At 49.5% G+C, this 22,924-nt stretch overlaps 2 protein-coding genes across 5 annotated transcripts; one reads left to right on the top strand and one right to left on the bottom strand.

Annotated features, from left to right (window-relative positions):
- Positions 1–5,855: 5,855 nt before the first annotated feature.
- On the top strand, positions 5,856–9,461 carry LOC125551881 (probable pre-mRNA-splicing factor ATP-dependent RNA helicase DEAH3). Of its 3 annotated transcripts, XM_048715264.1 has the most exons (7): positions 5,862–6,254; positions 6,493–6,680; positions 6,828–7,912; positions 8,267–8,392; positions 8,479–8,717; positions 8,804–8,922; positions 9,011–9,461. In XM_048715264.1, exons 1-7 carry the CDS (start codon positions 5,967–5,969, stop codon positions 9,129–9,131), a joined length of 2,166 nt encoding a protein of 721 aa, XP_048571221.1. In that variant the 5' UTR covers positions 5,862–5,966; the 3' UTR covers positions 9,132–9,461. The 3 variants fall into 3 exon arrangements, 2 of the variants coding, with proteins under 2 accessions (XP_048571221.1, XP_048571222.1); XM_048715265.1 differs by lacking the exon at positions 5,862–6,254 and having other exon boundaries at positions 6,517–6,680; positions 6,780–7,912; XR_007303304.1 differs by lacking the exons at positions 8,804–8,922; positions 9,011–9,461 and having other exon boundaries at positions 5,856–6,254; positions 8,156–8,392; positions 8,479–8,497.
- Positions 9,462–11,904: 2,443 nt separating this feature from the next.
- LOC125551882 (protein REDUCED WALL ACETYLATION 4-like) lies at positions 11,905–22,268 on the bottom strand. 2 transcript variants are annotated; one of them, XM_048715267.1, is made up of 15 exons: positions 22,067–22,268; positions 20,962–21,053; positions 20,570–20,707; positions 20,418–20,474; positions 20,266–20,338; positions 19,784–19,942; positions 13,859–14,008; positions 13,528–13,783; positions 13,320–13,435; positions 13,099–13,185; positions 12,931–13,019; positions 12,783–12,845; positions 12,621–12,677; positions 12,411–12,507; positions 11,905–12,329 (listed from the first exon to the last, which is right to left on the bottom strand). In XM_048715267.1, the coding sequence occupies exons 1-15, from the start codon at positions 22,133–22,135 to the stop codon at positions 12,174–12,176; spliced, it is 1,659 nt and encodes a 552-aa protein (XP_048571224.1). In that variant the 5' UTR covers positions 22,136–22,268; the 3' UTR covers positions 11,905–12,173. The 2 variants fall into 2 exon arrangements, with proteins under 2 accessions (XP_048571224.1, XP_048571225.1); XM_048715268.1 differs by having other exon boundaries at positions 20,570–20,704; positions 22,067–22,248.
- Between the last annotated feature and the right edge of the window lie 656 nt (positions 22,269–22,924).

A 22,924-nucleotide genomic window follows, 5' to 3' on the forward strand; every position in this document is an offset into this window, starting at 1 on the left:
ATCGTGAAGACTTTCTGAAGCCTTTCTTCTTGGTGAATTTTTGGAACTTCTTCACTAGCATTGCAAGTTCCCTTCCAATGTCTTCAGGATCATCAGAACTGCTGTCAGATTCTTCTTCAGATGAGGAAACAGCTTTTGCCTTCAAGGCACGAGTTCGCCCATAGTTTGGACCGTAGATATCTCTTTTCTCTGAAAGCTGAAACTCATGTGTATTGAGCCTCTCAAGTATGTCAGACGGATCGAGTGTCTTGAAATCAGGACGTTCTTGGATCATCAGGGCCAGGATGTCAAATGAACTATCAAGTGATCTCAGCAGCGTCTTGACGACTTCGTGTTTGGTAATCTCAGTGGCGCCGAGGGCTTGAAGCTCATTTGTGATGTCAGTGAGTCGGTCAAATGTGTGCTGGACATTCTCATTGTCATTTCGCTTGAAGCGGTTGAAGAGATTGCGAAGGACACTGATTCTTTGATCTCTATGGGTTGAGATGCCTTCATTGACCTTGGAGAGTCAGTCCCAGACCAGCTTGGATGTCTTCAAAGCACTCACACGGCCATACTGTCCTTTGGTCAGATGTCCACAGATGATATTCTTGGCAGTAGAGTCCAGTTGAACGAATTTCTTGACATCAGCAGCAGTGACACCTTCTCCAGCCTTGGGAACGCCGTTCTCGACGACATACCATAGGTCGACGTCAATGGCTTCAAGATGCATACGCATCTTATTCTTCCAGTAGGGATATTCAGTTCCATCGAAGACGGGGCACGCAGCGGAGACTTTAATTATCCCTGCAGTCGACATAGCTAAAACTCCAGGTGGTTAAACCGAATCACACAGAACAAGGGAGCACCTTGCTCTGATACCAATTGAAAGTGCGTTATATCGACTAGAGGGGGGTGAATAGGCGATTTTTATGAAAGTCTTCAAAACGTGGAAGTTATGAAGACAAACTGTAGAGATATGCCTATTACTATGCAGCGGAAGTTAGATTACACTAGGCAAGCCATGGTCAAGTATTCAATAGAGTGAAAGCACAACGACAAACAGCTGCAGTGTAATAAGGATCAGGTAGGAAGAAGTTATGAAGCCAAACAAATCATACAGTTACGTTGTGAAGACAAAAGATATAGCAAGCATGCAATGGCTTCACAATGAGTAACAGTAAGTAAAAGGAAGTGAAGATGAAACCAGTGACTCGTTGAAGACAATGATGTGTTGGACCAGTTCCAGTTGCTGTGACAACTGTACGTCTGGTTGGAGCGGCTAGGTATTTAAACCTTAGGACACACAGTCCCGGACACCCAGTCCTGAACACGCAGCTCAGGACACCAAGTCCTCACCGTATTCTCCTTGAGCTAAGGTCACATAGTCCTCGCCCAATCACTCTGGTAAGTCTTCAAGGTAGACTCCCAAACCTTCACAGACTTTGTTCACTGGCAATCCACAATGTCTCTTGGATGCTCTGAACGCGACGCCTAACCGTCTGGGGATGCACAATCCTCAAGTGTAATAAGTCTTTAGATCACACAGACAAGAAGACTTAAGTGATGCCCAATGTTCTCTGGCTCTGGGTGGTTAGGGATTTATCCTCGCAAGGAATTCTCTCTCTCAAAGGCTTCGAGGTGGGTTGCTCTCAAACGACAAAAGCCGTACTCTCAATCTGAGCAGCCAACCGTTTATGGTTGTAGGGGGTGGGCTATTTATAGCCACTTGGCAACCCGACCTGATTTGTCCGAAATGACCCTGGGTCACTAAGGAACTGACACGTGTCTCAACGGTCAGATTTCAAACTCTCATGGCAACTTTATTTGGGCTACAAGCAAAGCTGACTTGTCCGACTCTGGACAAGATTCGCTCTCATTGTCTTCACTCGAAGACATAGGTTTTTGTTTTAGGCATCACTTCAGTCATTCTGACTGGTTCTCCTGGACCCCACTTAACAGTACGGTGGTTCCTATGACTCAACACAAAAGAAAAAGAACTACGAAGGATCTAAGTCTTCGAGCTCCATAGGCTTCATAACGTGTCTTCTTTTGTCATAGTCTTCAATGTGAATATCTTCATATACCACCTTTGACTTCAATGTCTTCATACATTTTTAGGGGTCATCTCTGGTAGTAAAACCGAATCAATGAGGGACTTCTACCTGTGTTATCCTGCAATTCTCACAAACACATTAGTCCCTCAACTAGGTTTGTCATCAATACTCCAAAACCAACTAGGGGTGGCACTAGATGCACTTACAACCTCCACCATCGGGCAGTTTGGCGGGCGAGGCGAAACCTTATATAGAGACTCAGGAAAGAAGATGGTTCGTGGTGCGTGGCGCTGTCGGAGATGGAAAGGATGGCATGCTCATACTTCAAAGAGGTTTTCACCAAGGATCCGACCTTGGATCCGACTGAGGTTCTGGATACTATCACCCCTAAAGTCTCGATGGAGATGAATGAGGCCTTATGTAGAGCGTATACGGAGGAGGAGATATCCAATGCGCTGTTTCAGATTGGTCCGTTGAAAGCCCCGGGATGTGATGGTTTCCCGGCCAGGTTTTACCAACGGAACTAGGATACTCTTAAGGTGGAAATCGTGGCAGCGGTACAGGAGTTCTTTACTAGTGGAGTCATGCCGGATGGTGTTAATGACACGACTATTGTGCTAATTCCCAAAGTGCAACATCCACGAGAGCTCAAAGATTTTAGACCCATTAGCTTATGCAATGTGGTGTACAAAATTGTCTCCAAGTGCATGGTAAATAGGCTTCGGCCACTTTTGGATGAGCTAATTTCTGAAAATCAGAGTGCCTTCATCCCCGGGAGGCTTATTTCTGATAACTCCATAATTGCTTTTGAATGTATCCACCACATACAAAACGTCAGACCAAACTCTTCGTCGTGGTGTGCTTACAAACTGGATCTTTCAAAGGCGTATGATCGTGTTGATTGGAACTTCTTGGAGAGGGCTCTGTCCAAGTGGGGTTTCTGTGATGCTTGGATATCCCGTGTTATGGCGTGCGTTACATCTGTGAAGTACTCTGTGAAATTCAATGGCAAGTTACTGGAGCCCTTCTCCCCCTCAAGAGGGCTCCGTCAAGGTGACCCCTTATCACCCTTTCTCTTCCTCTTTGTGGCTGATACCCTGTCTGCCCTGTTACATAAATCAATGAGAGAGGATGGCCTGCAAGGGGTTAAGATATGCAGGTCTGCTCCGGTTATTACACATCTTTTGTTTGCAGACGACTCACTCCTATTTTTTCAAGCCTCGGAACAGCAAGCTAACTTGGTTAAGAGTGTGTTGAACACGTATTCGGCGGCGACTGGACAATTAATTAACCCATCAAAGTGCTCCATCCTCTTCTCAGTGGTACATGAGGTTAAGTCGGTCTTGGAAATAACCCAGGAAGTTTTTGAGCCTAAGTATTTGGGCCTCCCGGTCCCGGAAGGAAGAGTACATAAGGGAAACTTTGAAACCATCCAGGATCGGTTACGTAAGGAACTTATTGATTGGAGTGAACAATACGTGTCCTCTGGAAATAAGGAAATCTTGATCAAGGCAGTCGCACAGGCAATACCTATTTATGTGATGAGTGTCTTTAAGTTACCTGCATCGGTATGTGATGAGCTGACTCGTATGATCCGCCAGTATTGATGGGGCGTTGAGAATGGGAAGAAGAAGATGGCGTGGATGAGTTGGGACAAGTTGCGACTACCAAAGTCTATGGGTGGCATGGGGTTTAAGGATATGCGGGCTTTCAATCAAGCTTTACTGGCCAAGCAAGCTTGGCGATTGCTAGATTCACCGGATAGCCTATGTGCACGGCTCTTGAAAGCTCGTTACTACCCGACTGGACAGCTGTTGGACACCTCGTTCTTTGGTAATGGCTCGTTTGTTTGGAAGGGCATACTTCATGGTCTTGATCTGCTGAAGCAAGGTGTTATTTGGAGGGTCGGCAATGGAGCTAACATACGCACATGGAGGGACCCCTGGATCCCTCGGCCGTCGTCGTTTCATCCTATCACCCCAAAGGGGATCTGTCGACTGAACCGGGTGGCCGATTTCATTGATGAGAACGGTGCTTGGCGTGTTGATCGTCTTCGGGAGTTTTTCTGGCCGATGGATGTGGACTACATATTAAAGATCAGGGCTTCACCGCGTAACCGCGACGATTTCGTTTCCTGGTTCCCGGAGAAGTCTGGACTATTCTCAGTAAGAAGCGCATATAAGCTGGCCACATGCGACCACAACATCGCTCTTGCCAATGGGTCATCGAGCACAAACCCAGCTGGTGAGCGCGTGATATGGAACTGTATCTGGGCGACCAACGTACCATAGAAAATGAAGATTCATGCGTGGAGAGTGGCGACTGGTACGCTAGCAACACAACGATGTAAAAATCGGAGGCATTTGGCGACCAGATCCCTATGTCATCTTTGTGGGATTGAGGAGGAGTCTACGTTGCATGCTTTGGTTGCTTGCACGCATGCTAGAACATTGTGGTTCAACATGCGTCGGAGGTGGCCTTTGCCGGAGGATGACTTTCTGGTTGATAACGGACAGGAATGGCTCATGACACTTCTCAGCGTTTGCTCAAAGACAGTTGCAGACATGGTAATCTTGTTGGTTTGGAGGATTTGGCAGGTTCGGAATGATATATATCATGGCAAGGAAGCACCCCTAGTACTGGCCTCCGTTGAATTCTTGGACAGCTACTACAAATCTATCAACTTGGCTGGCAAGTTCACCGTGGAGGAGATTCTCAAAGGTAAGATGTCCTCGGCAGCCCCGGTGGCACCGCGCCAAAAAGGGGTGGCAACTGCCCTACCATGGCCGGCACCACCGCGAGGGTCTGTGGCCCTGTCCGTCGATGGCTCCTTCCAGGCTGAAGACGGCTCTGCGGCGGTTGGGATGATACTTAGGAGCCATGAGGGGGTCATCCTCTTTGCAGCTTATAGATATGTTTTTCACTGCAATGATCCCTTGGAGGCGGAACTACATGCGATGATGCAAATCGGATTCATCCGAAGCTTTATCATGTCTCGCTACGGATGCTCTTCAACGGTCAGCGTATGGTCAGCTAGTGATGGAGATCAAGCACTTATCTGGTATTAGGGAGTTTGTTCCTCAGAAACTTAGTCGTGTGCAGAATAGAGTTGCCGATCGGCTGGCAAACTATAGCCGTATTGAGCGTGCCACTGCTGTGTGGCTAGGCTCGATTCCTCCTTGTATTGAGGATGTATGGCCTCTCAACTGTAACTCTATGAATTTGCAATAAAACTCCCTTTACCCTCGCAAAAAAAAAAAGATGCACCAAAGTTGCAATTGAATGAGATAGCATGAATGCTCTTGAGGCTGCTTCTGACCCTGATGCTGCAATTATAACTGAAGCTACAATATTGGCTATGGAGTTTTCTTCTGTTTATTTTGTTCGATGCTGTAGGGAAGCCAATCTAGCTGCAGATTGTTTGGCAAAACACTGCTTTAGCACTAAAAATTCAGAGTTTTGGGACTCTTTTTCACCTGACTTTATTCTTCCAAATATTGTAAACGATATGTCTATCATTTGAGGAATAAAGTTACTGATAAAAAACACGGTAATCGAGCCGTGGACCGAGCTTGAGTGAGTGGCTCTGGCGAAACATAGTCGAGACTCATTCGCAGAAAAGGAAAAAAAAACATTCGCAAAAAAAAAACGTAATCGAGCCTGAGACCAAGTTTTACACGTTCACGAAAACCGAACGCGATAGGGGCTGCAAGTGCAGGGTCACATAGGACGCCTTCCAGGCTGGTAAACGCAAACCACGGAAACCCGCTACCACGCGAGCGGAGTCCCATCTCGCAGCCTCACGCCGACCTAATAGTCGCGCAATTCACAAATATAAATCCGGCGACTCTTCCAGAAACGGGAGCTAGGGTTTCGCCTCTCTCCCGCCTATTCCTCCTCCGCGCACCAGCGACCTCTCTCGCCGCCGCCATGGGGACGGAGCGGAAGCGCAAGGTGAGCCTCTTCGACGTGGTTGACGAGACCTCCGTATCCGCTAAGCTCGGCCGCGCCGGCATCAATGGTGCCGCCGCCGCCGCCGCGGCCAATCCGTCCATCAACCGGTGGAACGGCCGGCCCTACTCGGCGCGGTACCTAGAGATCCTCGAGAAGCGCCGCACGCTCCCCGTCTGGCAGCAGAAGGACGAGTTCCTCCGCGTCCTCCGCGACAACCAGACCCTCATCCTTGTCGGAGAAACCGGAAGTGGCAAGACCACTCAGGTACTATATCTGCACCTATATCCGATACGTCTCCATGTATGTGTTGCTTAGGTTACTGGTTTGTGCCCTCAATTTTCGGATTGAAAAGTTAGGAGGTGTTCTAGAGGCTAGATGCCTGGTGCTATGGTGAATTTGTTAGGTTAATGCTTGTGTGGGCTTGCATAATTACGGTCATTATGAGGTGTCTGTCCTTATTGATTGGTTTGTTCCGATGATTGATTTGTTCTGTGTGGAACAGATCCCCCAATTTGTGCTCGAGGCTGAAGGTTTGAGCAACCGCTCTATGGTTGCCTGCACCCAGCCGCGGAGGGTTGCTGCAATGTCGGTCTCTCGGCGTGTCGCGGAGGAGATGGATGTCACAATCGGGGAGGAAGTTGGTTACAGTATCCGATTTGAAGATTGCAGCAGTCACAAAACTGTTCTCAAGTAAGATTGTTGGTTCTTGTATTTCGTGGAAGAACAGTATCAGTTGCACCACCCTTTTGGCTGATTGATATGAAGTGTATGTTTCTTTTGTTTTTTTAGGTATTCTGATCTAATCATGTTGTGTTGAACACTATTGCTTCCTATCAGATATTTGACAGATGGTATGCTTCTGAGAGAAGCAATGGCAGACCCACTTTTAGAGAGGTACAAGGTGATTGTTCTTGACGAGGCTCATGAGCGCACGTTGGCAACGGATGTTCTGTTTGGGCTTCTGAAGGAAGTTCTAAAGAACAGGCCTGACTTGAAGCTTGTTGTTATGAGTGCTACTCTTGAGGCAGAGAAGTTTCAAGGTTATTTCAGTGGTGCACCATTGATGAAGGTTCCTGGTAGACTTCATCCCGTTGAGATCTTCTATACACAGGAACCAGAAAGGGACTATCTAGAAGCTGCTATCAGGACAGTTGTGCAGATACATATGTGTGAACCTGCTGGTGATATCCTTGTATTCCTTACTGGAGAAGAGGAGATTGAGGATGCGTGTCGGAAAATAAACAAGGAAGTTAATAACATGGGTGATCAGGTTGGCCCAGTTAAAGTGGTGCCATTGTACTCTACTCTCCCCCCTGCAATGCAGCAGAAGATTTTTGACCCTGCTCCACCTCCATTGAAAGAGGGAGGTCCTGCTGGAAGGAAAATTGTTGTGTCCACAAACATTGCTGAGACATCCCTAACCATTGATGGTATAGTGTATGTTATAGATCCAGGGTTTTCCAAACAGAAGGTTTACAATCCAAGGATAAGGGTGGAATCCCTTTTGGTGTCTCCAATTTCCAAGGCAAGTGCGCATCAGCGAGCTGGTCGTGCTGGAAGAACACAGCCTGGGAAGTGCTTCAGGTTGTACACAGAGAAGAGTTTTAATGGTGATTTACAGCCACAGACCTACCCAGAAATTCTTCGATCAAACTTGGCAAATACAGTTCTTACTCTGAAGAAGCTTGGAATTGATGATTTAGTGCATTTTGACTTCATGGATCCTCCTGCGCCCGAAACTCTAATGAGGGCCTTGGAAGTTCTGAACTACTTGGGGGCACTCGACGATGAAGGCAACCTAACATCTTTAGGTGAAATGATGAGTGAGTTCCCCTTAGACCCACAGATGTCAAAGATGCTTGTCATCAGTCCAAGGTACAACTGTTCAAATGAGATCCTCTCAATATCTGCCATGCTATCAGGTATGTCAACTAACAATTCCTCTCCATTTGCATTTCTGTAACTACATTATCATGTTGTTATGCACATGCACTGTTTTGCTTGCACCCGTGTGTGCAAGCAAGTTGCCATGGTTCTAGCATGCAGACTAGTGCATGTTTTCTATTTTCTCTTGTTTGTATATATTGTGTATTGTCATCAGCAACTGTCATGCACCTGGCTTCTAGCTATTGATCAAAATGATCATACAGTTTAGGCTGATGCAGATAGTTGCTGTATGTTGAGTTATTCTGACAAAGCAAATGGTATCGTCTCGCCTCTTTGCATCTGCTGACCAACCGTGGGCTTCGTCTGTTATTACCATATCCTTTGTCTAGTACCCAATTGCTTTCTCCGGCCTAGGGAGGCACAAAAGGCTGCTGATGAGGCGAAGGCTCGATTTGGGCACATCGATGGGGATCATCTGACACTTTTGAACGTGTACCATGCATACAAGCAAAACAGTAAGCCTATAACCATTCTCATTCGATCTACACCCGGTCAGACTGCAATTTTTTGGGGGCTAACAGACTCTTCCTTCACTATGCAGATGAGGATCCTACATGGTGTTATGAGAATTTTGTCAATGCCCGGGCGATGAAGTCTGCTGATAATGTTAGACAACAACTTGTGCGCATCATGACCAGATTCAACCTCAAGATGTGCAGTACAGACTTCAACAGTCGTGAGTACTATGTCAACATCAGGAAAGCAATGCTTTCAGGGTACTTTATGCAGGTTGCTCATCTGGAGCGAACTGGGCATTACTTGACCGTTAAGGATAATCAGGTTGGTATTCTGATTTTTGTCTCTTTTATTTCCTTTATTATTATGGAGTATTGTATTGCAGCTTTTCACCCTTCTTTCCTTGCCAGGTTGTCCATCTTCATCCCTCGAATTGCATGGACCATAAGCCGGAATGGGTCATCTACAATGAATATGTTTTGACCACCAGGAATTTCATCCGCACAGTCACCGATATCCGTGGAGAGTGGTAAGTCCTCGTCTAAAGTCTGAAATGAAACTTGTCCAATTGGGTATTTGATTGACAATGTTGACCTTTCTCTGTGTTCTGTTCCCAGGCTGATCGATATAGCTCCACAGTACTATGATCTGACCAATTTCCCATCATGTGAGGCCAAGCGTGTTCTTGAGAGGCTACACAATAAGAGGGAGAGGGAAAGAGCTGCTAGTAGGAACTGAATTGATGTCATTCTTCTGGTCCCTTGGAATGTGGGCAGCGCCGCCAAAGGCTTTGGACATCACTGTTGGCCTCCACCATTGTCATGATATCTTCCATGTAGTAGTTTTCCAGTATTGTGGATGGTGAAATCACTATATACGACATATGTCAAATGTCCCTCTGCTACTGAATTACGAATTATGGAGTAGATGCTTGTTTTCCCTCTGTTTTAGAAGGTGTAGGTTATCATACATTAATTATGTGTCGGTCTCCATATTTTTGGTGTATCAAATGCTGTTGTTTACTTTGTACTTCAGCATCCTTTTGGCTAGTTTTCATGGAATTGCTGACATCGTACTGTGTTTACTTCCTTTTGAGACAACTTGTGTAACTAGTCAGGAAATTACTCCCCCCGTCCTGAATTATTTGTCTTAGATTTGTTTTAGGTTTGAATACAGAAAATATGACTTAGGGTCACGTCTTAGATTTGTTAGATACGGATACAGGAAATGTCACTACATGCTCTCAGGATACGGCCACTGTTTACATTTCCTGCCCTGTACCTGTACGTGTGCTATGCGTATTTGGCCTGAGTGGAATTAATTGACCGGTCAAACTGCGAAGTGCTTTTGCAAAATGAAAAGGTGAGAAAAAAATTTCCCGTCAGCCTTGGCCATTCTGGAGCCGCCGGCCACCTTTCTCTCCTCCCCTTCTCCCCTGGTGTTCCCGCCGATGGTCGGATCTCCCCTCCGATGGTGGGGGCTCGGTGCACTCCTACGGGAGGTGCCTCGCTGGTGGTTGTGCCCGTTGTGGATGGCAGTGGTGAGGCGGCCCATGCCTGGCAGGTGTCCGGTGGTCTGAACTTCAGCTACTCCAACGACATGTATTTCGGTACAAAGGGAGTATAATTGAATTTCGTTATCTGGATTTTTAATTGTTGAAGACTTGTCGAGTTCTTTTGCCAAGACTTGATTAATAAACCTATAAAATCCCTTGAATTGGATCTGACTAAATCTAGGCATTGTGAACATTTTTTTCGCTTCCATTCTTAAAGCATTTAATCTTAAGTTTTCTACTTATCAAAGAAAAATTCCATCACCAGCTCACTCTTCATTAATACCTATCTTAACTTTCCTTCTTATCAAAGAAAAATTCCATTATCAGCTCACTCTCCATTATCAAAGAAACATTCCATTCTGTTTACTGAATCACATGAAATTCTAGCGAATTCCACATATGTATTTCATACATATGAATTTTTTCCTTTGCCAAACTGACTGAAAATTTTATGCTATTTTCAATCTAATCATGGATATTATGCTTGTTATACCTCTATTCTTTTTTCTATTGGCCTTTGTTTGACAAGTTATAAGTTTTTGATGAAATTTTTAGTACTTCGTATGCCAAACTGAATGATGTGTTCATTCCAAAAAGAAAATAGAAGTGTGTAAAAGTCGAGAAGTTTTATTTTTGTGAACCTTTGATTCTCAAATTTAAATTCTTCTATATTGAATGGGTAGCTACAACAAAAAAAATTTGGTTCATTGCCCTGCTGCGTGTACAACGCGTGTGTGGCGTTGGCAAAGTTCTTAATCAATTTGAGCACCTTGGCGGCTCAGCTCCGCCGTCAAGGCGACGTGCTCCACGGCGACATGGAGACATCAACGCCATCGTCAGCTTAAGCAAGTCGCGCAAAGAATCGACATAGTTGCCGTTGGTACTTGGTGGGGCCACACCAGGCTGACTTCATACACGGAGGGCTACAGTTGCGCTGGTGACCGGAGAAGCTCGACTCTCTTCGTCTTTATTTCTGTTTTTAATAATTTTAGTTTAGAACTATGTCTGTCAGTTGAATTGTGATGCTCTTTTGATCTATGTTTGGATTATGTGGCTTTCTTTGTACGGTTATGTCCATTTCTATGTCCGTTTGCTCCACATTCATCATAGCCTCGTGTGTGGTGCCATCGAACATGGGAGGCATTCCACCGAACAGTGACTGCGCACCTACAGATGAGGGCTCGTGGATGGAAACCACGAGCAGACGGTCGAGGATAGCTGGAGGAGGTGACTGAGTGCTACATGACTGTTGTGTGTCAGGCTGACTAGATGGTCGACGTGATAGTAGGGCGGCTTGTATTGGGAGGGGGCTTTGTGAATTTGTGATTGTTCGGGCGGCACCGACACCTTTGTAGGACAAGCTTCGACTGCCAGTGCCTTCATCTCCCTCGCCTTCACGGTCTGGCCTTGCCACTCCGCGGACACGGCCACGCACATGACCATCTCCGGCTTGAAGGAACCATGAACCCCCCGAACGAATCCCGTCGATCCATCACGTCGGCGACAAAACAAGCAATGAAAGACCGGGTGGGGCGCCTGCTATCGGGACAGAGAGGGCAGGCTTTCACACAGGAATAGTGGAGCAGAATGTCCAAATTTGCGCACTCCGCCATGGTTTTGGGTAGGCTAGGGTTTCAGTTAACACAGGAATACTGGAGCAGAGTATCCAAATGTGCACACTCCGCCATGGTTTTGGGTGGGCCAGGGTGTCAAGCCCGAACTCCCATAGGCCTCCCCTGATTTGTTGTCAGTTTGTAGGATTTTAAACGTCTGGTGGACGGAATTGGTAAGCTATGTTGGATGGCTAAAAGTGTCAGGACCGTTCGATCCAGACATTTTCGAGCAATTTGATGATCCACGTTGGAGTTGCCCAAGTGCTCGCTCTGGTATGCATTTCAACAGCTATACTAGTACTTTTTTTTGGCAATAAATTCTTGTATTACTCAACCACAAGAATTACAATCACGACCGACAATGTCAAGGACGTGTGTGTACATATGTGTACGTATGTGTACCCTTATCATATTCCCACTTGGGGCACATTGTACATTTTACACTCTTCAAGACTAAACTTTGCACGCCGACTCAAGTCCAAGGTGAAAGAGAGGCAGTTTATGCGATGTGCATCATGCTTCGCCTGTTGACATTTATCTCACCGACAATCAAACTAGCTTTGTTGACACCGTAGACTATAACTAGAACTAACAAACTAATGGCTAGATTTGCTAGTATCCTGCTATGCCAACTAAGGCAAATGATACAGAGTAGAGTGCAACTGAAATGGCAATCCCTGTGACAAAATTGTATGAGAGGCGCTTGTTATCACGAGGTACAAATGCTATCTTCAAAGCATTAGTCAGTTCGAAGAGCCTATGGGAAACCTGCAGAAACACATGCTGGCATAAGCAAGTCGCTTTACGGACTAAATTCTTCAATGTCATACATGGGGAAAGTGCACATACCGCAACATATAGCGCAGTAGTGAGCATGAAGTTAAGTAGTGGGTAATCTGGGATTATTGTCAATAGCCACTTGGGTTGCCCATTGGGCACCTTTGATCTTCAAGAGTCATCAAAGCAAACAAAATAAGTTTCATTCATTTAAAATCTGAAGGCAATTATCCAGTGGCACAAATGGCAGAACCTATAAAGTACCGAAACTGCATATGGTACCTGAGCCAGATATGGAACTGAGATATATATGTTTCTAGTGTAATCTTTCCAAGCCAGCTAGAACAAACAAATCAACAAGCATGTGTTAGTCGCATATTCATAGATCATTAGCATTACATTTAGTCATAACGATATAACTTGCTCTGTTAACACAAAACTTACGCAAATAGCGTTAGAGAGCATGCCCGGAATTCTTGAGTGAAGTTGCGCAGGCAGATGTAAACACTTTTGAATGCAACACACATGGATCAATCAGATTTAACAGTATACAGATGGATTTATACTCGACACAAACAGGAAAGATACATACGTTATGGGAATCCAGGATGTGTAGGGATGGTATTTATTGTAGGTAATCTTGTCCAGCTTATAGATGTACTCATACCACAAATACCCAGCCTGTGTTCACCAGAAAGCCAGCAGATCGTATCAAAATATATCTATGACAGACAATTTGCTGTAGATGTTTGATAATTACCGTTAAAGAAACTGTAACTATAGAGGCCTTAATATAGAGTTTCGTTCTTGTTTCAGCTTCTTCAAGCTTTTCCATCCACTTCTCAACCTATGACATGGAGATGTCAAACACATTTCACCCGCTCTTTTGATAATTTTGATGAAATTGAAACTATCTTTGGATTTAAAAAAACATATCAGTTATGCCAGCATACTGCATAAAACAAGTTGTACGGAACATACCGTTGGATGGTAATAGGCATATATCATCCCCACAATCCATATGTAGCGATCCAGTCCAGATCGGAAGTGCCACTCATGCAACCTGGGGAGATCTGGTTTAGAAGGATCATCATAACCTGCACACAAGACGAATAACATTGTTAAGTTTCATTGAAGAAAAAAAATGCAGACTAGCAAACTCACTAACTGTTACCGAAGGAAAACTGACCTAGAAGAAAAGTGAATGGGCTCCAGACTATCTCAAAGACACCTGGGATTTCCCATACCAAGATAACTACCAAGAAGCACCCAACAAATTTTATAGCAATCACTGATGTAATCTCATTATACCTGTTTAGAATTCCAAGAGCACCATACACCATGAGGGTGAAAAGAGTGTGCATAGGGCAAATATAATATAGTGTGTAATCATTATTTAGGACAATGCAACAGAATGCCACAAAGAAATTGAGGCGCCACATCATCTGTTGAAGGTGCAGCCATGTTAGTAAATTTCTGCGGATGAAAAGAAAGAACAATTGGACTAATTAAGAATGGACCTGAGCAAATCGTCCCAGACTGAAATCCTTCCGCACATAATAATAGGAGAAGTTACCAAATCCAGTCATCCAGACATATGCAGCAATGAACACACGAATTGCATTGTAGATCTCTTTAGCATTGAAGTAGTGGTACATCAAGAATAGCACCTGGAAACAAACAAAGCAATGCTGAGAAGTGGTGCTCTGCTAGCAGAGAGATCAAAACCTTTGAGGTTGCAAATGGATGCCCTTGGTAAATCAGCTTATTTACAACTAACATGTTACAAATGAAGGTGAAGGAGGTAAGCAAGTAAGCACTGCAGGATGACAGTTTCATTCTTGTTATGACCGGTTTGGTCTATACCAGGAAGAGGCCCACCGGGCATTAGTATTAGGGGCTTGGCCCACAAGTTATCTTAGGCACGTTATCTTAGGCTAAAGTTATAAATACTAGTTGTAAGACACCGTTTGAGATTAAGCAATAAAGATATCATAATCTTCTGTTGCCCGGCTCCCCAAGGAGCCGGAACCCTAGCCGCGACGGCGCCCGCTCGCCGGCGTGCCCGCTCCTCCTTGTCCATATAACCTACGCCGAAGGCCTGGTAGGAACCCTAGTCCTACCAATTTGGTATCCAGAGACACCAGACCGATCATGTCGCTTCCTCCATCACCGCCGCCGCTGCCAAACACCACCGCCCCACCTACGCTGCCGCCAGCCCCTTCCGCACCGATGCCGGCGATCACGTCCGGGACCGCCACCCCGCCAGCGCCGACCACCACCGCGGCGGAGCCGCCCCCCATCCTCTCGCCCGAGGAGGTGTCGGGCACCCTTCGGGAGCTCGTCCAGGCGGTCCAGGGCATCAGTCTCTATCTCGCCGGGAACCAGCCCCCGCCGCCTACGGGCCGCCGCCGCTCCAGTGGCCCGCCCCGGCCTTCCAGTCGCCCTACGGAGGGGCGCCCCCGCCGCCGCTGCTGCAGCACTACCCGTCCGCGGGGACCCCTTGGCCAGCGTGGCCGGCCACCACCGCACCGCTGGGGGGCCCTTCCCAGCAGTTTCTACAGGCGCCCCCGCCGGCCACCTCGACGCTGGCTGCGGCGCCGCAGCACCACCAGGCGCCGCCACCGCCGACAGCACCACCACCCGCGCCCAGGCCCACTGGTCAGCCCCTGCACTAGGTGCAGTTTCCGCCATCGCCATCGCCAATTCCCGCGTGGGTGGCCGGCTCGTCGCCGGGCCCGGTGTATACCACGGCGCCGGAACACCCGACGCCCTCCCTTCGGTTTGACCGTCCCTCCGGCTCGGCGAACTACGGCCCGGAGATCCCCAACCCGGCACACGCGCTGCCGCCGACTGCAGCAGCCCCCGGGCACGGTGGTCCGACACCCCCTCAATTCGCCAAACTGGACTTCGCCACTTACGAGGGCACGGAGGACCCTCTCAACTGGCTCAATCAGTGCGAGCAGTTCTTTCGCGAGCAGCGGACGCTCGCTTCGGACCGTACCTGGCTCGCGTCCTATCATCTCCGAGGCGCGGCGCAGACCTGGTACTACGCCCTCGAGCAGGACGAGGGCAGCATGCCACCATGGGAATGCTTCCGGGAGCTCTGTCTCCTCCGGTTCGGGCCTCCTATCCGCGGGAGCCGACTGGTGGCCCTCGGCCACTTACCTTTCACATCCACGGTGCAGGACTACGCCGACCGCTTCCAGGCCCTGGCGTGCCACGCGCCGAACGTCTCCGGGATTCAGCGCGCCGAGTTATTTGTGGGCGGTCTGCCGGACCATATTCGCGTGGACGTCGAGCTCCGGGATCCCCCCGACCTCCAGACGGCCATGTACTACGCCCGGGCTTTCGAGCAGCGGGCCCAGGCACTGCAGCAACCGTCCGGACGGGGCGGCCGCCAGCCCAGTCGACCAGCGCCGACTCCTCCAGCACCGGGCCGGCCTCCTCCAGCCGCAACGGCCGCACCCCCGGCCACCACACGGACCTTCCGTCGGTTGTCACCGGCCGAGCAGCATGAGCGTCGCCGTCAGGGCCTCTGCTTCAACTGCGATGAGCCCTACACGCCGACCCATGTCTGCCCCCGCCTATTTTACTTGGAGACGGTCGACTACACCGAGGCGGACGACTCGACCGACGCGCCACCACCACCCGAGGCGGCCGCGGACACGCCCACGGATTCCACGGCGACGGCGTGCGTCGTCTCCCTCCACGCCCTCGCCGGCATCCGTGGCGAGCGGACCATGCTGCTGCCGGTGACGATCCATGGCGAGCGGCTGGTGGCCCTGCTAGATACTAGCTCCACCCATAACTTCCTGCCCGAGGCGACCATGCGTCGGCTAGCCCTTCCGACGACGGGCGGGGAGCGCCTGCGGATCGCGGTGGCGAACGGCGATCGCCTCCGGTGTCATGGGCTCGCCTGCGGATCACGGTGGCGAACGGCGATCGCCTCCGATGTCATGGGCTCGCCCGCGACGTTCCCATCTCCATCGGTGGCGAACACTTCTCCATTACCTGTGCAGGGGTCGACCTCGGCTGCTTTGACTTCATCCTCGGGGTGGATTTTCTCCGGACCCTCGGTCCCATCCTGTGGGACTTCGACGCGCTCACGATGACGTTCTGGCGGCTGGGCCGCCGCATCCGGTGGGACGGCTTTGGAGGCGCTGCACCGGCCGTGCCACACCTCCAGCTGGTCGCCGCGTCCTCGGAGGCCGAGCAACCCCTGCTGGATTCCCTTCTGCAGCAGCACAGCAACCTCTTCGACGAGCCACGGGGTCTTCCGCCCGCCCGGGTGTACGGCCATCATATTCACCTCATGCCGGGCACCACTCCTGTGGCGGTTCGGCCCTACCGCTACCCTCAGTTGCAAAAGGATGAGTTGGAGCGACAGTGTGCCCTTATGCTCGCCGTGGGCATCATTCGGATCTCCACATCACCCTTCACCGCACCGGTGCTTCTCGTCCGCAAGTCGGACAGCACGTGGCGTTTCTGCATCGACTACCGCGCCCTGAACGCGCTCACGCTCAAGGACAAGTTCCCTATACCGGTGGTCGACAAGCTCTTGGATGAGCTCCATGGGGCGCGCTTCTTCACCAACCTCGATCTCCGGTCGGGCTATCATCAGGTGCGTATGCATCCAGACGACATCGCCAAGACGGCGTTTTGCACCCACCATGGCCACTTCGAGTTCTTGGTGATGCCCTTCGGCCTCGCCAACGCCCTAGCGACTTTCCAGGCCTTGATGAACGACGTCCTCCGACCCTACTTACGGCGGTTTGTGCTTGTTTTCTTTGATGACATTCTTATCTACAGCGCCACCTGGGTCGAGCACCTCCAGCACGTCACCATCGTCTTCAACGAGCTTCGGGCGCACCACCTCCACCTTAAGCGCTCGAAGTGCTCGTTCGGGACACCTACCGTCGGCTACCTCGGCCATGTCATCTCGGCCGACGGGGTGGCTATGGACGCCGACAAGGTGGCGGCCGTCTCCGCATGGCCGACGCCTCACTCGCCGCGGGCTCTCCGTGGGTTCCTCGGCCTCGCCGGCTACTACCGGAAATTTATCCGGGAGTTCGGGCTCATCGCGGCGCCCCTCACGCGGTTGCTTCGCCGCGACGCTTTCGCCTGGGACGACGAGGCGACGACGGCGTTCGAGGCCCTCAAGGGGGCCCTCACGACCGGCCCCGTCCTCCAGATGCCCGACTTCGACCGCCCGTTCGTGGTGGACTGTGACGCCTCGGGCGCCGATTTCGGTGCCGTGCTTCATCAGGGCGATGGGCCCCTCACCTTCTTCAGCCGGCCTTTCGCTCCGCGCCATCTTAAGCTGGCGGCATACGAGCGGGAGCTCATTGGCCTTGTACAAGCCGTTCGTCATTGGCGGCCGTAGTTGTGGGGACGGTCCTTCCGCATTCGCACGGACCACTACAGCCTGAAGTTCTTGCTGGACCAACGGCTGTCGACCGTGCCACAGCACCAGTGGATCAGCAAGCTCTTCGGCTTCGACTTCTCCGTCGAGTATCGGCCAGGCCGCCTTAACACCGTGGCCGACGCGTTGTCCCGTCGCGACTCCGACCTCGCTCCCTCCGCCGGGGCGGTCCTGTGCATCCGCTCCGGGCCGACGTTCGGTCTCTTCGCCGACATTCGCCGCGCAACTGCGACGGCCGACGACGCCGTCCTTCTTCAGCAGCAGCTCACGGCCGGCGACTTGGAGGAGCCTTGGCGCTTCTCTGACGGACTGCTTCTCTATGGGCGCCGGATCTTTATTCCGGCGCATGATGATCTCCGTCACCAGGTGTTACAGCTCGCCCACTCGGCGGGTCATGAGGGTGTGCAGAAAACCCTCCATCGTCTTCGCGCCGACTTCTACATCCCTGGCGATCGCGCCCTGGTCCGCGACTGGGTTCGGTCTTGTCAGACATGCCAGCGCAACAAGACGGAGACCCTGAGACCGGCTGGGTTACTTCAGCCCTTGGAGGTGCCGTCTCAGGTCTGGGCGGATATATCCATGGACTTCATCGAGGGCCTTCCCAAGGTGGGCGGCAAGTCGGTCATCCTCACGGTGGTCGACCGTTTTCCAAGTACGCCCACTTCATCGCGCTCGGCCATCCGTACACGGCGGCGTCCGTGGCCCGGGCCTTCTTCGACGGCATTGTCCGCCTACACAGGTTCCCTGCTTCGATCGTCGGTGATCGGGACCCAGTGTTCACGGGCCATGTCTGGCGCGACCTCTTCAGGATGGCGGGTGTCCAGCTCCGCCTGAGTACGGCGTTCCATCCTCAGACGGACGGTCAGTCCGAGGTGGTTAACAAGGTCATTGCCATGTATTTGCGTTGTGTGACAGGTGATCGGCCTCGCACTTGGGTGGACCGGCTCTCTTGGGCGGAGTACTGCTACAACACCTCCTATCACTCCGCCCTGCGCGCTACGCCGATTGAGGTGGTCTATGGTCGACCACCCCCGCCTATACAACCGGTGGACCCGGAGACGGCTCGGACGGAGGTTGCGGGTGAACTTATCCGCACCCGTGACGAGATGCTTGTTGAGGTCCGTCAGCGTCTCCTTCAGGCCCAACAGCTGGCCAAGCACTACTACGACGATCATCATCGCGAAGCGGAGTTCGCGGTGGGTGACTGGGTGTGGCTGCGTCTTCTCCACCGCTCTACGCAGTCACTTGACCCGCGCGCGAAGCGCAAGCTCGGCCCTCGCTACGCCGGGCCCTTCCCTATCTTGGAGCGCATTGGGAAGGTGGCCTATCGTCTTCAGCTTCCAGCCCGCGCTCGCATCCACGACGTCTTCCATGTGGGGCTGCTCAAGCCTTTCCATGGCGAGCCACCGGCGGCTCCTCCGACGCTTCCTCCAACCGCCGATGGTCGCATTCTTCCAGAGCCCGCAAAGGTGTTGCAGGCACAGCTCCGTCGTGGCGTGTGGTTCGTCCTCGTTCAGTGGGCGGGCCTTCCGGAGGAGGAGGCTACTTGGGAGCAGCGTGAGGAATTCCGCCAACACTATCCGGACTTTTAGCTCGAGGACGAGTTGTTTGCGCAGGCGGGGAGAGATGTTATGACCGGTTTGGTCTATACCAGGAAGAGGCCCACTGGGCATTAGTATGAGGGGCTTGGCCCACAAGTTATCTTAGGCTAAAGTTATAAATACTAGTTGTAAGACACCGTTTGAGATTAAGCAATAAAGATATCATAATCTTCTGTTGCCCGGCTCCCCAAGGAGCCGGAACCCTAGCCGCCGCCGCACCCAACCCTAGCCGCGACGGCGCCCGCTCGCCGGCGCGCCCGCTCCAGCCCTCGTCCCCCTCCTCCTTGTCCATATAACCTACGCCGAAGGCCTGGTAGGAACCCTAGTCCTACCAAATGCATTAATATTCATGCATGATTGGCGGGTAGTAGAATAAAAGCCAGACAAAATGCTATAAGGAAGATGAACTATGAAAATACCTGCATCCAACCCTTCCATTCCTCCGTCTGATGCCTATTCAAATATAGTACAGATTTTCCAGTGAATGTGGACTTATCTTGGTGGACCTTGAAGGAAGTAATAGCTGCTACGATGATAAGAAGAAAATAGAGGAAAAGGAAGAGATCTCGGCTGTAATTCTGTAGATACACACAAAAAAAAGTTATCCAATTGAAAATAGCATATTGCGCACACACCTTCTATGCAGCTTCTAGTATTTTGCATTAATTTGAATAAGGCAGAAAAGCTGACATGTTCTAAGAATCTGATTTTGACCAGTATGTTACATAGGGACATCAAAATTTAGCATAAGATTCTACAGAAAAACAACATACTAAAGCATCAGCAGACCTAGAATCTGAAAGCTATTTACAATAGATAATAATGCCATATAACTATACATTCAGATGGTGTTTAAATGCGGGCATACATTTCAAGTAAGTAAGTATCAGCATAATAGTACCTTTTCAGACTCTCCGAATATATTTGTGCGGTCACATATGTAAAAGTAAAGTAGATGGCCTCCAAGCTCGGATCTGATAGACCAATGGCAAGCGGTCAGCAGAATAATGCAACTGGACAAGTATCAACGAATACAGAATGCAAGTAGATTACGTTGCCCTCAGTGTCAATCGATGCTCCAGAAGAAGTGTCTCGTCCATACAAAAAAGTCTGTGGAACCAACTAAGTTAGTGCATTTGAATCTTGATATCTTAACAATCATTTATTAATTATTATGCCATCGAGAATTATAGTTCACAAGCAACCTGAGCATCTGTGATGTGAAAGAAGCATAAACTGGCTTTGCACCAGCTACTGGACCACCCTCCTCCAGTAACATTGTTTGATCCTCTCCTTTGTTTGAGCTACTATCCATGTCTGATAAATTGATGTCCGAGTGTCTACTGACAAAGAGAAGGAAGCATTACTTCGGATAAGAGTCCTCCTAGAAAGTATTGTTTCATTAAACAACATGTAATGGTGACAATACTCATTTCAAGATGGAAGAACAAAATAGATCAACCCCAGAAAAGTAAGATACATTGAGCTATGGACCTATGGTACTTTCAGCATAGGCAGAGATTTCTGTTCAGAGACAATATTCAAAGGGGAGATACAACTTAGCAGCATTCCCATGATCAAAATAGAATTTACTCACGTTTTAAGTGAAGCAGCATTCTTCCTATGAAAGAGAACCTCAGCATACACCCAGGCCGCAAGAACCCAAAGAAATCCCAGAAAAGCAGAAAGCTGGGAAAAGTACAAAGCAAGTTCTGTCAGTACCAATGATCAATGTCCCAGAAATAAATAAATTATAGTCTCTGTAATAAACAAATCAACTTCATGGGGGGATAATAGCATCACTATGCATACTTAGTTAGGGGAAGTTACAAAAAGCCTTCTAGACGCGCTGTTTAAACTTCAGCCCTTGTACTATTGCAATCCACAATACTCTGCAGTTTTGCATACTAAATAATTGGCCCGCTGAACCTCACACCGGTTACTAAACTCAAGGATCGATCATGTATAGTAAAACAAGCACATCAACATTCAATTCAATAGGCTGAATGGCCAAACCTATAAAGTGGGTTAGCACACACTCACTGAATCACTAGTATGAGCATATATTCCCCAATAATACAACAGAGAAATTCATGTGTTGGAACATCTGGTGTCTCCAGATCTACAGCCCTCATTCACCAATGTGTTGGAACAGCTAAAAAAATCCACCCCAGATTAGATACTACCATTCCAAAACACCCACCAGTAATCTGTGCATAGACCCCCACCACACACACACACACACAAAGAAACTAGCCATGGTTTTCAATCCTGAATGAGGTTAACTGGTTCCCCTCCAATCAGAATAGCACTAAATCCTAACCAACGAGCAATACTTGCACATTGACAACAATAACCAACCAAGCGCGAGCGCAACAGAACCAGCAACCATGTCACTGACCAATCTAGGAATCCCTCAAATAAGAAAAGGCACCACTGAATCCCGTTAGGAAATTTCACAACCATGCCATCTCCAGCGTTTCCTTTCAACCACCTAAAACAGAAAGCGCGCCCCGCAGTTCTGCACTTGCTTGCCCGCTCACCCGCGCCCCCCCCCCCCCCCCCCCCCCCCCCCCCCCCCCCCCCCCCCCCCCCCCCCCCCCCCCCCCCCCCCCCCCCCCCCCTCCAGGAAGCACCCAAGGAATCCGCACGGAGCAGCAATGCCGCGCTGACGCCCGATCGAGGGGCGATTTAGGGCTCACCTGGCCGGGCGTGAAGGAGGTCGAGGCCGCCATGGCGAGCCCACCCGCGGACGCGAGCGCCTCCGCCATTTTCTACAGCATCCGCCAAGCTTTGGCGCTGGGATCCAAACGCGAATCGGAGGAGGAGGGGCGAAAATTAGGTAACCGAGAGAAAATAAGCGCGGGTATGTGTGAGAGCAAAAGGGCCTCTCCGGTTTACGACGGATGACGAGTCGCGCAGACACTGCATGTGGGGCCACCAGCGATGGACAACGCGGCCCACAGTCCGTGCGATTTGCAAGTGACGGTCTACCTAAAAGAGTTAGGTTAGATTTAGCCAGTTAGGTTGGAAAGATTTATCGTCTTCTTTTTTCGGCTACTGGAAAATTAACTTCCAAGGTACTCTCCCCGTTCTAAATTACTCGTCGCAGAAATGGATGTATCTAGAACTGAAATACATCTAGATACATCCATACCTGCGACAAGTAATTTGAAACGAAGGAAGTACATAGGATAAGGCGTATAATTTTTGTCTAAAGTGATTTTTTTTCCAAGGCGAAAGAAGTTTTATTCCAAATTAAGAGAGTTACAGTCAAAAGCCAGATGGTCCTCGATACATAGCGGTGCCATGGTACACTCGATACGACTATAATTTATTAGACGATCGGCAACTCTATTATGATCACTAGTCAACTCCTAGGGAATAAACTCTATGTCACACATCAACACCTTAATTTCAGCAACAAGATGACCATATGCCGAACGAACTAGTCTATCCCCTGATAAACAGGATAAAGCCTCACTTGAGTTAGATTGGACAATGACTGGAAGACTGGAATGTTGTATAGCAAACGTCATTCCTTACATAACTGCATGTAT

This window comes from Triticum urartu, chromosome 4 (assembly GCF_003073215.2).
Source record: "Triticum urartu cultivar G1812 chromosome 4, Tu2.1, whole genome shotgun sequence".
Classification (NCBI taxonomy): Eukaryota; Viridiplantae; Streptophyta; class Magnoliopsida; order Poales; family Poaceae; genus Triticum; species Triticum urartu.

What these genes read in the sequence shown, in the direction of transcription:
- LOC125551881 (XM_048715264.1), top strand. Translation starts at nt 5,967, where the DNA reads ATGGGGACGGAGCGGAAGCGCAAGGTGAGCCTCTTCGACGTGGTTGAC. An exon ending in TGACCGTTAAGGATAATCAG is followed by an intron (nt 8,718 to 8,803) that starts GTTGGTATTCTG and finishes TTTCCTTGCCAG; the next exon opens with GTTGTCCATCTTCATCCCTC. An exon ending in ACCGATATCCGTGGAGAGTG is followed by an intron (nt 8,923 to 9,010) that starts GTAAGTCCTCGT and finishes TTCTGTTCCCAG; the next exon opens with GCTGATCGATATAGCTCCAC.
- LOC125551882 (XM_048715267.1), bottom strand. Translation starts at nt 22,135, where the DNA reads ATGGCGGAGGCGCTCGCGTCCGCGGGTGGGCTCGCCATGGCGGCCTCG. An exon ending in CCTCCTTCACGCCCGGCCAG is followed by an intron (nt 21,054 to 22,066) that starts GTGAGCCCTAAA and finishes TACTTTTCCCAG; the next exon opens with CTTTCTGCTTTTCTGGGATT. An exon ending in AATGCTGCTTCACTTAAAAC is followed by an intron (nt 20,708 to 20,961) that starts GTGAGTAAATTC and finishes TCTCTTTGTCAG; the next exon opens with TAGACACTCGGACATCAATT.